Raw genomic sequence first — 17404 nt, 5'->3', positions numbered from 1 at the left:
GAACCTGGTTATAGACTACTACAGCCCACTACTTTTTCCGCTTTTTGATCTCCAAGTGTCCCTGTTCTAGTAAGTATGATGAATATTGAAAGTTCCTTTGGACCATTTATAACATTTCTTCTATTACTTGAATAGTTCAGTATTATTTCTTTAATGATAACATACTGTAAAAGCAAAAGAAACCATGAAATAATTTATATTTGAAGTGCTGCCTGAGATAGGTGCGTGTACTGTGATTCCTTCCTCATTCTGCTTCATGAGTCATTGTTCACTGCCCACTAATGGACTGGCCAGTCCCCCAGACTGTCTGCTTCAGGGAGGAATGAAGGGAATCTTCTTACTGCATACCTGGGCCCCAGGTTGATGAAATCAGCTAGGAAAAGTATCCTCTCTCCTGGCTGGTGCACCCAGGCTGATATCTAGCTCCTCTGAAACTAAAAGGGGAGTCTGGGTCCTGTTCCATGTGTGTTTGTGTGCGCAGATGTTTATGTGGGTGGGCCTAAAGACAGCTGAAAGATGCCTAGGAAGAGCTTCCAGCATAGCCCAGGAGTCTGCTTTGTCCCACACTAAACATAAAATTATGTGTTTTGGAATGATTTTGTTTACACTAGATTTGGGACATATTTCACATAGGACTTGCAACACAACACTTTTGAAATATTTCCCAGCACAAGCTGAGTGTCAATGCTATGATTATTCCTTACACTATGCTCTGAGCCAGTCATGTCAGAAACAGGTAGCTTGCTTTGACTTTGATCTTTGAAATGCATGTTTTTCAAACCCACTTCATTTAAAGTTTTTCTTTCAATTTACAACATTCTCTGACAGTTTCACTTCCAGTATCTCTAAGACTGAAGGTCAATATTTGCGGTTTTTCTGAAAATCTAGTAAATATTGTTATATTGTATGATCAGGTAACAATCCACCTCCTTGTATGACTGACACTGTGTGCTGGTGTCACCTTTATATCTTTTAATACTAAAATCTTATTTCAGGAAGAAGGAAAAGCAGTAGCAGAGGTTCTTCAAGAGAAGATTCACCACTGATCTAATGTTGCAGAAGAATGTGCAACCTCCTAAGTTAATTCTAACTACTCTACCTTACATACAAAATCTCTGCTGCTGGTCTTGCTGTTGACTAATTTAAAAGTTTGCTTTAATTAGATTCCTCATCTCCCAGTTTTTTTTCTTTAAAAGGAACTGAGATGAAGTTGTTCAGTAAACATCTTTACCCATGTAAAAAATTATATTGTTGTTCATTCTTACTAATGTTTTAAAATCACTGAGCTATTTTCCTTTGTTGATATTGCATTAATATTTATTAAAAGTAAGAGAAGAAAAATCCTGTCATCTTTTCAAGATGTTTATTCTTTGTCAATTACTAACTGTGCTGGTTTATAACTTTTCCACCAGAATTAAGAAGAAAACAACAGCCTAATGATATTTTTTTCTTAATGCAAATCAGATCTTTGACTGAGTGGACTGTGTTAACATATTGTTCTAGAGCTGCAAGAGGTCAAGTTTTAAAATGGATTATCTGTGAATCCTGGCTTGGAAAGAGACTACATTTGCTATATAGTTTTGCATATATACAGACTTTTCATTACATTGTTTCAGGAAAAGTTTACCTTGTTTCTATTGATTCTTAATATTTTAATATAATGCTATTCTTAACATCAGTGGTTCCTGTTATTTAAAGAAAAGACAGAAATAGTACCTATGCTGTCAGAACCCTCAGGTTATTTTGAGTAATGAACTGGGCATGACAATCTTGATTGCACATATAGGAAGGGACTTCACAAATGGAGGTCATTACTACTCATGTGAGGCACAACGTGAATGTGTTGAACCACAGCATGTGGTTGTTTCTGTCTGAGTAGGAATTTGAAGGACATGCTTTGTTGTGGGAAGATTTTGAGAATTTTTTGCAGAGCACTTTTTGGTTTAGCTTTATATTAAAAATGTTGAAGTTTGACTGAAGTACTGCAGAATCAGTCATTTGTATTATGTGTTTTGTCCTAATAAAAATGGAGATATTCTTCTTGAGTGATGACCAGGTGTTATAGGTTACTGAAATAAGCAGGTTTTTCCTTCTCAGTAGTAATTTCAATTTAATATGCCACAATACAGAATTACATGCAGGGTAGTTTCCTGACAACTTCCTTGTCAACTTCACCCAAGCTGTTCTTACTGTGTATTCAAAATATTCAAATATTTTTGCTATCACCAGATGTCCTAACATGTAGTGTGAATGTGGATAATGGTGGTAGTATTCAGGACTACAATGAGACTCACTAAAATAGAGGGTTGCTGAGTTAATTCATTGTGCATTACTCTGTTTGTAGCTCGTAGAAAACCAGTGGGGCTAAAAAGCTGGAAATTGCTGTTGTCCAGCCTTCTGCATGGTAAGAGTAACTCACTGAAGATAGCCTGCAAAATATAAGAAGCTAAGATAAAAGGATAGTCAGCAAAGGGAGAAACACTGTTTCTGAAATGGTCTAGGAAGAAGAGAGGAGACATGTGGCCTGGAGATACATCCCAAACCTCTTTTTGCAAACCTTTACTCTGTCTGAATTAGTGGAAAGCTTGCTACTTGTTTGCTGTTCATCATATAAAGTACACTGAAGATTTGTGTTGCAGTACTCTGATGTGATTTTAAGATTAAGCTTTGTTTCATTCTCTAAACCGTGGATCTTTCTTCAGTGTTTTGGACAAAATTATTGTCAGATATTGCTCTTTTTGAAGAAATTCTGTCCACTACTTTATCAGTTAATTTATCCACACTTTCTAAACCAGTTCTTGACTGGATTATTGAAGCACTTCATTAACTGATTACACAGTAAATTCCACTGAAGTTTCAGTTAGTACAGAAAAAACCCCAACCATTTGTTGCCCAGAAACATGGTACTGGTTCTTCAATAGAGATTCATCTGTTTCCCTTTGCAGTTCAAAGTGATGGCATTACACACTTGGATTCTCTAGTGCAGCTCCATAGGAAATACTTGCATTCCTCCATCAAAAAACTTGAACTCTGTTTAAAATTTGAAGATTTAAGAATTTCAGGGGTTTAATTGGAGAAATTAGAAACTTCTTCCTCAAAAATCTTATCGGTTGAAGTATATATATATATATTTTTTTTTTGGAATGTGGAGAGTGGAGAAGTCTTTCAAGCAGTCTTAATGCCAAGGTTCAAGAGAAAGGATATTAAAATATTTTATATTCATTTTTTCCATTGGCCCATCAGAGCTTGGAGAGTGCTGGCTTAAACCTAGTAGTCACTAATGCACTTTAGGGCAGAAGAGCTTCTCTGTCATCAAGCAGTGCTTTTAATTCAGTAGTATTGCACAGGGAGAGTCAGACTGCAAGCAGGGCAAATGGATTTCTCACAGTCTGATGCATAAAACTTGCTGCATTTAGATTGATTTGTGTGAAGTACAGAGTTGTATTAGTTCAGCACTGGTTGAAACCATTACACATTATTTATAAAAGTAAATGCTGACATTTAGTTTAATTTTCACTGCTGTTTGACACTTTTCTTTCACCTTTTCACTGATTTTTGACAAATCACTAAATTAGTCACATGAAGTAGTGGTGTAAATGGAAAAAAGGCATTTGCTAATAAAAATAAGGTCTTTATGTAACCCCTTTCAGAGTAAAGATCTTTTTCTGTAGCTGTCAGCACTGCACAGTGGAAAATCAGTCTTTTTACCTTTATAAAAATAAATAAATACATAGATTGGGAGTAATACGATAGGATTATCTAATTTACCTGGTTTTCTGTGGGCTTTTCAGGTTCATATAAAATGTAATTTTGCTGTATGGTCTGCTTCTATTTCTATTTCCCCAGCAAAAGAGCGTGGTGACTTTATCTAGTGCTCTATTTCCTAATTTCTTTACCACCTCCCCTTCCAAAAAAAAAAAAAGGCATCAAATACACAGAGTCTATTCAAACAAAATGTAGTTTTTATTCACTAATTAGTGGAAGAGATCCATCAATCTTACACTTTCTTCCTTTCTAATTTTCAGATGTATATCACCAATACAGTGAAAGCCAGAGGAACAAGGCTTGCAAAACCTGTTCTATGTTTGGGTTTAATGTGCTTGGCTTTCCTTACTGGAATCAACAGAGTAGCAGAGTATCGAAATCACTGGTCAGATGTAATAGCAGGATTTGTAATCGGAATATCTATAGCAGTCTTCTTGGTAAGTGTGTATCTGTGTAACTTCTGTTTGAAAAAAATCAATGTTTAAGTTTGCATCTCTAAAAAAAAAAAATAAAATCAGACCACTAAATGACAAAAGATGTGTTGCTAATTTTAGGGTTTTTAATTAGTTATCAGTTTCCTTTGTTATATTTAGATACTCTCACAAATGTGAAGTCATGAAAGGACTGATCGTGTGATCTCTTTTGACTTCCATATAAACCAGACTATAGCATTTCAAGCAGTCATCTTTGCATCAAGGCCCACTTTAAGGAATTATATATGCCTCAGAAAAACATATAGTTATGATTTCATGTATAAAGTATTAAATTTGATGTAGTGATACCTACACTGGTCAGAGAATAGGTAGCATTTGTTTTTCTGACTTTAAAGTAACCCTAATGAATTCCTTTCATGTTGATTTGGGTTTACATTGAAATTTTGTGTTATTCTCTATAAAAAAACCCCACTATCTTTGTTTAGCCTTTTCCTTTTCTGGAACTGTGTTCCAAAACCTGATTGTTAACCACAGTTCCCAATGACTAGTGTGTGTGTCAGAAAGCTATTTCTGATCTATTAATCAGCTCCACTAATATCTGCAGTGCGAGGCTATAGAATAGAACAGTCACTGCTGTTTATTGCCTGCAAGTTTGTCTGCCTGGCTGCTTGTAATAGTTCTAAGTACACCTTTGATTTTTTTCCTCCTTGAAAACACTTTTGAGGTTTTTTTTTCTTGGTCTCAAGATCTTGAATCTGAAGACTTGGCTTGACTGAGAACCCTCCCAGGGATGGGTACGATGGGTATTTTCTATCCTCTGAGAAATGCAAGGACAGTTGCAGGTCTCTTTTAAAATATACCTGCTTGCATTTCCAAATGTTCCCTTCCACACAAGGTGTCCAGGAGTTATACTTGGTTGTTCATGTTTAAGTTTTTACATTCTGTTCATTCCCCTAAAGTAATAGAAAAGAATAGAGAAGAAATCTGTCCCACACTTTTTCTTGTATTTTCTGATGTATATTGCATAAACTCCTTTGAGTAACATGATATCAAATTTAGTTGTGTTTTGAAGAAAATACAGTTGGCAAACATTGCTACTCAGCTGAGCATCTGAATTAGTAGAAACACAAACAAACTGGTGTATATCACATTCCTAAGTCCCTGTGGGAGAACCACTGCTGCCCTGACCAGATTTAGAGTTGCATTTAGACTTGGGGATGGTCCTTGCCTTGTTCCCTTTCTCACTCTCCATTTGAAGAAGTCTTTGCTGATCAAAACTTAGAGGGTACTGGCCTTCATAGGAGTTTAAGGTTAATGCCATGTGCTGCTGCACGTGCTCTGGACATCTCTTCATGACACTGATAATTGGTGTTCTGTAGCGGGGTTCGTGCCTTAGTGTTCTATTATTCAGATTGAGTAATGGATTTTCTTTATAAAGGATTTTCTTTATATAAGAGGGTTTTTTTAGTTCCCAAATGATGTATGTAACAATAAATTGGTTGAAAGTCTTTTGTCTTGAAATATTAATTAAGGATTTTCTGTAAAACATGAACTTCACATTTCAGTGTTTCTACTGTAAAGCTGTGACTAAAGCTGGTGTCATTTCTGCCTAATTATGAATGTCAGGATCAAAGTTCAAAAAAATAAGTTGTTCTTTAGCTATTCTGTTTATCTTCTAATCCCTTCTAGGTTGTTTGTGTGGTAAATAACTTCAGAGGACGTCAGCCAGAACATGAGCATTCTCATATGGATAATCTGGCCCAGATGCCCATGATCAGCATACCCCGAGTAGAAAGCCCTTTAGAAAAGGTAATGTCTGACTTTTTTAAAAACAATGAAATGAAATGTAGCTTTCCTGGAAGGATGATACCACACTATCTTAACAAGAGTGCCGAGGTAATCAGATTTAAAATAAGGAGACATGCCAGTGAAGGAAAAAGAAGGGAAGAATAAATTCAGTGACACTCCATGGGAGGCTCTTTATGTTGCCTATGAGGACAATGGCTCTATATCTGTCCAGTTTACTGCTGTAGCTGCTGCCAAGTCCATGGAATCAGGATGAGTAGTAGATCTGAGGCCTCTTCCCTTGTGGTCCTGAAGTAAATTTGATTAACACTGTCTGAGAGTCCACAGAACTTGAAGTGCTTGGAAAGAAAATCTAACCCCTGGGCCCAAGGAGTTATGCAATTCAGGTACAGGTGGCATTTGTCCTATTTCTTTGTGATATGTCCTCAGGCTAGTATAGAGCATCCAGTCCCTTCTGGATCAGCTGTGGTGCTTTTATCGTCAGACACATGCTAACCCCAGGACAGGGTACCCACTTGGAAGTGAGAGTAACATGGGTCTTATAGTAACTGCACAAACCCCATGATCTCTTGTCAAAACAAATAGGATTTTGGACAAGGGCATGCTAGTGATAATTTTCAAGCCAAAACTTTTTGCTTGAGTAAGTATCACAAAATGTGTTTTAAAATTTATTTTAGTTTACTGTGATAACCGTTTTTGTTTTTTGAAGATGATGGTGTACTATGTGTTAGGTAAGATTATGTCTGAACAATTTTGTGAGCAAACAAGTAGTGAAATAGATAGTAAAGAATTCCACAATGGACAGGGCACTAAAAGTACTTTTCTATGGCATTCTTTTAAGAAGAAATTTTTTTTAATCACTTCCCAACCTGTCTTAGCCACTTGGAAGTGATGGAAGTTGTCCTTTAGTAAGAATTTCTGCTGGCCCTGGACGTTTCATTCCTTTCCTTGAAGGGAAAGAAGATTTCTTTTCAGAATGGTCCAACATGCCTTTTTGAACCAAATGTGTCTAAGCTACTTCTGCTGATATCTTGTCATAAGGAGGTCAGAGTCTCATTTGCTTGAACAAGTATTTACATGATGAGTGTGTATCTTCAAAATAATCCATTCAGTAAACTTTCTGTAAAATGTCAAAACAAAACAAGATGTCAGTTGGCCTAGGACATACCACGCTAATAAGAGCATGTCTTATTTACATGCTAGGCTCTCCTGCAATAGCAACCATTTCTGTGGCTCGAAAGCCATCATAGCTAATAAACCTGTCACTCATGATGAATAATGTTCTTTTCCTGAGACTTGGCCTAGTTCGAGATGCTGTGGCAAAAACTATTTGTGAACTGCCCAGGACTCTGATATGAACAAACTTCTTTCATTCTGAGCTCGTATTCCTGGGGCAGTAGACAGCAGCTGTTTGCCGGCATGGAACTTCTCTCTAGATAACTGAATTGGAGACTGTCTGCAGGGTGCTAACACTTGGTGAGATCTCAGTGTATAGTTCATCTTTGTCTGTGTTGCAAAACCTTTCTCCTTTCCAGACAGAGAGGATGGAATGTGAGGACAATAATGTAGAGACTTTGCTAATTGTTGGGAAATGCTTTCTTCTGTTTCCACTCTCAGAAACTTTAAATTTGAATTAGCAAATAGTTCATGAAAAAGTTATTTACATGTGAGTGCTTTAGATTTTGAGTTTCTGTGGATTTATTTTTATTTTTATTTATATTTTTATTTTTATTTTTTGGGTTTTTTTATTAAATGCTTAATCCAAAGTTTTAGATAGAAGACAGACCCTGTTTAAAAAAAGGCACTAAGAATAATACTTACGGGGAACTAAGGTCTAAATTAAGTTAGTTAATCTCAATTAATTACCATCACTACAAACATTATTAACTTAGTCTTTGTTTTTTAACTCCCTTCCTATTTTACATCCTTTGTTCTCCACTGAAGACAGAGCGATACTAAATAATTTGTGTGCTATTTGCCTTTGCCTGGGTATGTGTGAGTTGATTTTCACTACGTTTCAGTTAGGACTGTTCTAGTTCAACATTCTGAATGCACATAGATTTACATTTGGTTTATTTTAAAACTGTATTTCCTTATTTTCAGTCTGCAAGCTCCTGTGCCAATATTAAAGACAGTTTACTGTCAGAAATTAGCTACTAAGAGTAGCACAAATCCTAATTGTCTGAAGTTATCAAAGGCTAAGGCAGCGCAAGCATGAAGCAATGCAATTGTGAATGGTGTTTCAAAATAATAACTATATAGGTATCTGGGAGCAAGCAATTCAAAGATCCTATTTTAAAGAACAACTTCTTTAGAAATGCCCACCAAGTACGACCTCACTCATTGCTATTTTGTTACAAATTCACCCCCAAATGAATAAGCATAGGGTGCATCACACAGACCTGGAAGCACGTTACTTTTCTGTTTCCAGATCTGCTACTTGCTATTCCAGTGCTTTCTCTATGGAGAATGAATGCTCTTGGCATGCTCACCGTCCTGCCACTGTCTGAATTCTGGTGGAGGTTGAGCTACATTTGAAGTGCACTTAAATAGGAATAAGTGTACTTGTAATGTTCTGAATTGAACTGCTGCTCGTTAATGACAAGGTTAGATAACTGTTTGCATGACACTTCTGTTTAATTGTGGTGCATGCAGATGATTAAGCTGTTCTGCACGGGTACCCACTCCTCATGCATTCAAGCCATAGTTGCAGAGTGTCTCCTTGAGGAATCCTTGCCAGAGCTGGCTCAGCAGTGCAGACTTAGTGCTTTTACCTTAACTACAATCATATTCAGAATTAATGAAAAGAATGGAAGCCAAGAAACCTCATCACTCACCCATCTGCCTCTTCTTCTCTCCTATCTCTGATCTTGTTCATCTCTTACAAGATAATTTGTGTTTCAGTTAGCTGGCATTCTCCTGCAAAGAGTAAGCTCTCATTCTGCCACAGTCAAGGTTACAGACTCCTGTTCTTTTGCAAGACTTACTGAGAAATGGGGATATTCTTGGTGTTACCTGGAAGAGTTTAAAAGCTCAGCTTCATCCCGTGCAGTCACAGACTGTGTTTTCACTGTTTCAGGGGAGTCTGACGTTATTTTATGCAAAAGTCACCTGAAATTGGCTGGGGCTCACAGAGGGCTCCATGCATGTCTTGTAGTAGCTTCTGATTCTCCTAACCTGTTTTTAAGGGTTTTTTTGGTTTGAGGTTTTTGATTTTTTTTTTTTTAAATAAGTATTCTAGCTTTGAAAAAATCAAGCAACATGGACCATTTTAGGACTAACTGAGGCAGTAGATAGAATAGTGAGAGAGAAGGTTTTAGGAGGAAGTGTTTGGTTAGGAGATGTGCTATGGTTCATCTCCTGTGGGATGAGATAATTACTGTGTCGGATAATCAGTTCTTTCTGTAGCTATTCAGTGTTACTTATTTGCACAGAGGGTTCTTTGCAGTGCTCTGTTTGACAGCTAAAGTGCATTAATTCCCCAAGTTCTGCTTGGTGTTCCTTTATACTGCCACTTCTGTCAGCAGTGCCCAAACCTTGTTCCAAAACACAGTCCCTGTTCCCTGTTACAAAGTGGTTTCTTGCACTTCCCCCATAGGACTGTCTATCCAGCATGACTGAACTAGAAAGAGATAGATTAGGTGCTCTCTTTTTCTGCTATTTCCAACTTTTAATGGTTATAATTATTTGGAATTCCTCTCATAATATGTGACATTGCTGTTGCCCATCGTACCAGTTGCTACTATCAGGGTTAATTGTCCCAGAAATCTTGTTGAGTTTGGCACTATAATTCTTTTTCTATTGTGTATGTGCCAAAGGTAGCGGTGATAAAACCTTTTAACAGTAGTAAGTGTAGATATTGCAATGAGTTCTGATAGTATTTATTATGTGCCCTTGTGATCACATGGCAGCATGGCCTAGGGAGTCTGGTCTGATCCCTGCAGCTCTCTAGGGAGACTGAACACCTCTCACTGAGTTCACAGCTAAAAGCAAAACACAAAAATGTTTTAGCTCATTGTGCTATGAGCAAATGGGGAAGATGGTTTGTGTCTATTTCTGTTGCTTCAAAATGTTTTAGTTGATAAATATCCAAATACTGTAGTGCTTGATGTCCAAAAGTATACGTAGGTATCCATACATAGTTTCTCCAGGTAAGTTTGAGGAGAGCCCATGTGCTTACATTAGCTTATAGGCAGTTTTCAAATTTCTGTTGGCATAATGGTTCTCCGTGATAATACAGTCTTTTAAAGGAGACATAATACAACATTGTTTCACACACCTCAACGCATACATGGGAGAGTCAGCTCATAAAAAACCGTAAGCAATTTTGTTTCAATGTCAGGCAGCTGAATTTGCATTTCTATCCTACTCTTCTGCTTAAATCAGCTTCTAGGGCATTGTACAAGAATTATTTCTGTTTGAATGCAAACTATGATCACCACGTCTAACGTTTAAATAAAATAATATTTAAATATGGGAAGTGGAACAATGTATTCAGTGTGACCTCCCCAACCATGCATGTTGTAGATGTTACAGAATCAAGGTATTAGTAACAATCAAGAAGATCCTTTGCAGCGAAACTCCCTCAAAGCTCGCATCATTAGGTTCTTCTCCTGGATATCGGGAACAGACCGTTTTGAACAGCTTCGCATAAGGCAATAAACGTATGTGCGCGAGAGCGCACCTGAGTGAGCGTGTGTGAGAACCCAGGCAGATGCAGCGTGGCAGCAGCGTTCTGTGCAGGTCTGCAACGTTTGAAATGGGGAATTTCACTTGAATGCATTTTTTTTCCTTTAAAAATGTGATTGTCTAGTAAAAGCGTAAAATATACTCTGCGCACTCCGAGAATTGTACGATAACAGTATTATTATTGTTTGATAAATTATGATTTGCCTGAACTACTACCATAGTATTTTTCTGTTTCTTTTAACAAGGACTACAAACAGTTTTACAAATTCCTGTTGTCAAAAATGAAAAATTTTTGGATGATGACTGTTTCTGAATATTTCTAACTGAATTGATGATAACAGAACAAAAAAAAAGTTCAGTATATATAATATATGTTGAAAACTGGAAATCACAAGACGTTTTAATGTATTTTTTCAATGCTTTAACATTATAGCATTGCTTATGAACAGAAATTAATTAAAACTTAACAGAAGATATACAGGTGTGGATCATTTCCCCAAGGAACCTGCACTCAAGGCTTAGCCTTTAGCTTTCCCTTTTTTGTTAGTGGTGTGAGAGCGTGGTGATGATGCATGCCTTGCTCACCAAGCTGATACTGTCTATTTAGAATGGATAGTACAAATACTGGTGGGCCTGTCTGTGAAACTGCTGCCACTGAGCAGACCCTCAGCATTTCTAATTCTTTTGAGTACTGTAGGGAAAATAATTTCCCATGGAGTTGGAGAAGCTGAGGTCTTGTGCATGTTTTTCGCTTGTCTCCTGCATCTGTGTGCATCTGTTTGCTGACAGTAGTTAGTATCTCACACTGAACTTTGTGACCTAAGCAGAATTAAGAGAGTTTAAATGCAGTTATTCAAGGAGGGACGCCGTTTAATTTTTTTCTGCTGAGTCTCAGCAAGGCTTATTTGTAGTTTTGCCTGAGAATAACGTGAAAAAGCATGAATAACCAGACAGTTGCATGAATCTGTATCAGTGATTCTTGCCATCAGCAAGTGATTAATTTTGACCTAGTTATGCATCACCCTTCTGAGTCCATTGGAAATGAATTGACAGTCCTTTACTAGGGAGCAGTTGGTTCTCTGCATCACAGGCAAATGTGTGTCACTTAGGGAAAGGGATGGCACAAAGCAGGACTTGAAAGAATTGATTAAAATAAAGAGGAAATTTTTTCCCCTCCAATTCCTTGTTTTTAGACCATCTTACTTATTAACAAAGTGAATAATTTTAGACTGATGATAGTTTAAGTTGACAGGATGACTTTTCAGGTCCAAAGAAAAAGAAAAATAAATACTATGAAGAAAATGTCATAATAGCCTCACAGCAACTCCAGAGTCATTGAGTTTACCTGCTATATCATCTTTTATGTACTGAAAACAAAAGATGGCCAACCAACCAAAATGCTTTGAATTCTTAATTTTTGTTTTCTAATTAGGAAATCTAATTTTGCATTTCTTCTGCAGTATTAAAATCTGCAAGCAATGGCATTTTTTAATATTGTTTACTGAAAACATTTTCACTGAAAGTGGCACACTTGTTTTTCTAATGCTTCTTTAAAAATTCTGCCTATGGTTTAATAATTACTATTCTTTTAAAATATACTTATTCTGTTTTGGAGAAGAACTTGTATAGATGCTTGTATATAGATGCTTACTATTTGGTAGTATTCTCTTATGAAAGCTGTCATAAAATGCAGCAAGAACATTGCTAGAGCTAAAAGGCATGTTGTAGGGGAGGTGGAAGACAGCTTTTTCTCCTGGACACAGTACAGTTACAGCACAGTGAGAGTGAGAGCAAAGCTGACAGCCTGACTTGGAGAGGGGGGATAAGGGGCAGCTCTCCAATGCTCCCAGTCAGGGTATTTCTGATTTCCTTTATTGTGCAAATCAAAGATGCCTGCCTGCTTTCCCCTGCACGGACTGATAGACAAATATTCTGACAATTTAAAGAAGAACTGAGAAATATAAACTTAGGTGGTGTCCACTGTTTCTCTCCGTCACTTTTTGTGCTGTGTGATAAAAAGATTTTCTGAAGGACTTCCCTTAAGTAAAAAACAAGAGGTCCCACTCTCTCCAAGTTATCTACATAACTCATCCTCTTCAGCTTACACCTCCTCTCTTCTGACTTTAGTCTGCTCCAGGAGGCAAAGTGATGAGAAAAATCTGCAGTGCTTTGCTTGGTATTTTACCCTGTGTGCATTTTTGTGCTGGGGAGCAAACACATGGCCTAACATAAAGATTCCCTTGATTAATTTTATGCATTGCATGTTTTATAAAAAATGGTGGCAGTCAAGTGTACTGTGTGTGCCTCAAGGGAACGTACATTTCCTTTGGATCCTGCATAGCACTGTGCAGTTGAGACTTTACTTGTCGAATGTTTGCAGAGTCACTTGCTTGGGTTAGAGTATGAAAAAGTAGCAAAGCTCTTTGGGATGCTGCAGTTTTACTGTGTAGAGTCACACATAGTATATTCACATTCTGATACACATCTTTGTGTTCATAAGAATCGTCCCATTGACAGAAAGAGGAAAATGTTCTTACACAGCAAGTGAAGAGGACACTGTAGTGATTCTGAAAAAGAAATTTTTAATATGGTTCTCAACTGACAAATGCAATTTGATTGTAGCATTTTGCTACTTGATTCAGTGCCATCAAGCTCAGGGGGAGAAATTATTCTTTAAAAAATTAACATTAGAATTTTATTTACACTGAAATAGAAAACGATAATCTGTCAGAAACGGTCATTTTAATTTCTAGGAATTTTATTTTAAATAATGAATAATGTAGCAATAAAGGTACAGCTAACTCAATTATTCACGTTGTTACTTCATTAAAAAAAAATCCAAAACATTTGAAACTAAAATATTGTAGAACTGTCACACCTAATAACTTTGTTCAGCATACTTCCCTATCCAGTCTTTCAGCGGTTAACAAAGAATTGTCTTGAGAGTGAGTGAGAGCACTGCAGTGAAAACCAGTTTTATTTACAATAAAATATTGTAATTATTGTAAATAAGATATTGTCCTGCAACAACCTCCAAGTACAAGGCTGCCCTTAAAGCTCAAGAGGCAAAAATTTTCACAATGGTGACTGCTGTCTATCTGTGTGGTTTTGTGGTTTTTATCTGTTTGTTTTTCCTTTAACTTGTAGAACCACATCACGGCCTTTGCAGAAGTCACATGATGTTGACGCTGATGTATATTCACTCCATTGGACTTCATCTCTTTTCACAGCCCACACATGATATTTGCAGTGTATCAAAAATAAGAAATTTTTAAAAGTCCTATTTCTGACTTGATTTTTACATCATTAAAATGATACCAACATTTTGAAGAATTCTTAAATATTAGAAGGTCACTTTACTTTCTAGCAAAAATATTAACTGTTTACTTTTATGATGGAATGGGACAAACTGAGCACTAATTATAATACCCTCTATTTTGGCTTCTCATTGTTTTTAATGGTTCATGTACCTATTCCAACAGTACTTTGTATTCTGATTTAACTTTGATTTTTAAAATCTACATTTTTAATTGAGCATGAACTTGTTTCCATTTGAGGCAATTTCAGTGTATAAAAACTAGACAAATATTATGTTCTGTATGAAGATGCTGTTTGCACATTGTATTACGCTGTATTTCATGTAAGATATCATTCAAACAATATGTTACATGTAAGACTGGTGCTTCTGCTTTTGAAGAGAAAAAAATGCCAATTTTTACTGTAATAAGTATTGTATCATAATTAAAGGTTTATTTATTTGGATATTTTCCTGACATAATTGTAGTTGAATTGTTGTTTTGTAGTTCTTGAATGTCTTGAATGATATATATGTATCTAGGTTAAAAGAAATGAAAATAATATAGCAAGTTTGATCATTGATATATTCTTTATTACTAATGATATCCCATGAAAGGTTAAGGGCTCTGTTCTTAGCTTAGCATATCTGATGGAAACCATGCTATTCATAAGTTATTTAAATGAGTTATTTAAGAAAGCCTGCATCTTCTCATGTTTGTTGTACTCCCTGATACTATGCTGGGAGAATGGGTGCTAAGGTAAGAAGAGGGTCACTGGCTTAGTGAGAAAAGTGCATCTGAATTTCTACTCTCCATTTTCATGGAAAACACACGGTAAAGCCAAAATGGCTTCATTAATTTTCTTCAACCTAAGTGACCAGGACAGGCAGATTTTCTACAAAGCTTTCTATCTCTGTTTGTGTTTCAGGCGCTTGTTCTTGGGGGAAAAAAGAAAATCCTCTGCCAGTCTGTGTGGTGTTGATGAATTGATTTTTCTTCAACATCAGGCGATGTTATCATAGCTCTGTTATTGCTGTGACTAATCAGATTAAGTCTCCCCTTTAAAAGACAGTCGTACTGACAATACGTAGTGAAGTTGTCCTATAAAAATTGAGCACCAAATGGATTGGAATATTGTAGATGCTGACGACATTCTTAATGTGTGCTGGAAAGTTTTCCTTTGGCAACAGCTGATAAAATGCTAGCACTACAGAAACACTGAGAATACTATTGTTCAGTGCAGGCTGTTGAGCATTTTAGGCCTTAAATTTTCCACAATTCAATGTATTTCCTGTACGTTAATCATTGTTAGAGTATGTTTGAAACATAAGGATGTAGAAGCGGGTATATTTTTTTCGATGATGAATTTTAATGCATTCCCACATAGTCATCAGGTAATGCCTGCTTTTTACTTTTTGTTTTAACCTCTGCTTTCACTAAAATTCAACTACCTAAAGAGCGCTTGGCAAACAGGGCAAGGCCAAGTCGTCTTTCAGTGCAATAGAGCATCTGTCACAAAGTCATTGTGCTAAGCTGAGAATTAAGAGAGTGAAGAAATATATCAATGGGGAGAAAAATCTTAGAATAGAGTCCTTAGCTACAACTACAATACTTAGGTGATTGAAAATCCACCTTTATTAGACTATCAGCTGTGTTTACAAAATCGTAGTAGATCCAAAGTTTGTATCACCGTGTTAGGCACACTCACCCTTCTCTTAGTCCAGGTAGTTAGGGTCCAAGGTACTAATGATTTCTCTGTGTGCAGATTTAAATGAAATCTTCACTCGTTTTTGCATGGTAGCAAACCTGCATTTTTTATATCTGATTTATAAGATTACGAAGAGATTCTTTTATGTTAAAAGAGATGACTCTTTTTCAGTGTACTGTATATCATCAGCTTGTAACTGGTCTCTTTCTCAGGATCTTTCCCAGTCAAATATTTGGGTTAAATTTATCATACTATCTCTGTGAACCAGCAGTGAGAAAACAAAAAGAGAGACACTCTGCTGTATAATGTATTTTTAAATAAAATAATTTTTCATTCATATGTAGTGTATGTTTTTTAGATATCTGCTTTAGATATATTTTGGTTGATAGTGTACCTATAACAAAATTATGATTTTTTGTCAAATGCATTTGTTGATATATTTTCACAATGAGCCAGGAATCCCCACAGTTAACTACCTTCCCTTAGAGGCGGTTCTGCTGAAATTGAAAAGCATTGGAAGAGGAGCTGTATTGCAGAGTCCCCACAACCTGTTGGTGAAGGACTCTCCCCAGGATGTGGACCAGCCAGGCTCCAGACCCTACTTTGATTAATTTTCACAAGTGGCAAGAATTTGCTCAGTCACAGCTGTAACTCTCCACTGCCCTGAAGCTTGGGCCTTCCTTCTTCCATTCTGGACCCGAAAAACCTTTCAGGAGGAACGTTTTGCCAAAACAAAAGTAAGTTGGCATTTTCTGACTAAAATGTCTTTTGGTGGTTGCTTTTAAAAAAATCCCAGTGATGAACCTATGACAAGCATCATTCCTCATTCAGGGAATATTCTGGTGCAGAGTGGTTCCTACTGGAAACAGTGTGGTTGAACCATTTCAGTGGTTTTGAATGCAGCTGATTTTATTGTTCTTGTAGACCTTTTCTGTCTGTACTTCAGTAAAATAGCTCTGCTCTATTTATAAATGAGATGTTTAAGAAGCATCTCTAATGTTATATGCCACTGTGTTCCTAAAAATGGAATTTGTAAGGCATATGGGGACACCAGCTGGGCTCATATCCATACCATTGCAGACTCTTTTATATGTATTCTGCTGTTTGTTAATAATCATGAACTGCATAAGACATACGGTGATAGCACCCAGGCTCCTATCTCTTCAGCTTTTAAAAACGTTCATTTTAACAATATGTATTAAAAGAGGATAATGTTGGTATTTTTCAACTGCAATTTTCTTTCATGTTTGCTGTTGCCTTCTAATTTTGTTGCTGCCCAAGATCACAGTAAGTGCTACAGTCCATTTGCACATTAGGTTAGCAGGGAGCTTTTTATACTCTTCTGAAGTCTAATTCTGGTATTTCTGAGGCTTGCCATCAGAAAGCAGAGTGCATTACATTTTAGGAGCAGATAAACTGGGTCTATTTTGATCTAATACATCGCTGGCCATTTGCACAGCCTTGGCCTTGGGGACACTCAGGAGCATTTGCAGACAGAAAAGCGAGCAGACCTCCAGACCTCTCAGCCCTGAAGCACCTCCCTCCAAGCACATCAAAAGCATTTTTAGCCATCTCTGCCTCTGACAGCTGACTCAACCCCAACACACCGGATTTTCCTGCTGTACACCAGCATGAACACTTTTGTTCTCCCCTCAAGCACCTTTGAGATACTGGACAGATCAGGCAAGATGCCATGTCCTCACCCT

The 17404-nt window shown here is 36.9% G+C and overlaps 1 protein-coding gene across 6 annotated transcripts in view; it reads left to right on the top strand.

Annotated features, from left to right (window-relative positions):
• PLPPR5 (phospholipid phosphatase related 5) overlaps window positions 1-17404 on the top strand; it is a 161331-nt gene that overhangs the window by 90095 nt on the left and 53832 nt on the right. For 3 of the 6 annotated variants that reach the window (XR_007907156.1, XR_007907153.1, XM_051803673.1), the window contains exons 6-7: window positions 4026-4202; window positions 5889-6008. Coding sequence is in view for 4 of the 6 variants with exons in the window: in XM_051803673.1 (XP_051659633.1) it covers window positions 4026-4202; window positions 5889-6008 (297 nt within the window). In the remaining 2 variants the exon portion in view is untranslated. Of the gene's footprint in view, window positions 1-4025; window positions 4203-5888; window positions 6009-10532; window positions 10670-13841; window positions 16036-17404 lie in introns of those variants that run through there. The other 3 variants (XM_051803663.1, XM_051803688.1, XM_051803655.1) reach the window with 2 other exon arrangements.

The sequence above is a fragment of the Manacus candei genome, unplaced genomic scaffold, assembly GCF_025592945.1.
Source record: "Manacus candei isolate 608988 ecotype Guabito, Panama unplaced genomic scaffold, ASM2559294v1 h1tg000005l, whole genome shotgun sequence".
NCBI classification, from domain to species: Eukaryota; Metazoa; Chordata; class Aves; order Passeriformes; family Pipridae; genus Manacus; species Manacus candei.
This window is presented reverse-complemented; position numbering and strand designations above follow the sequence as displayed.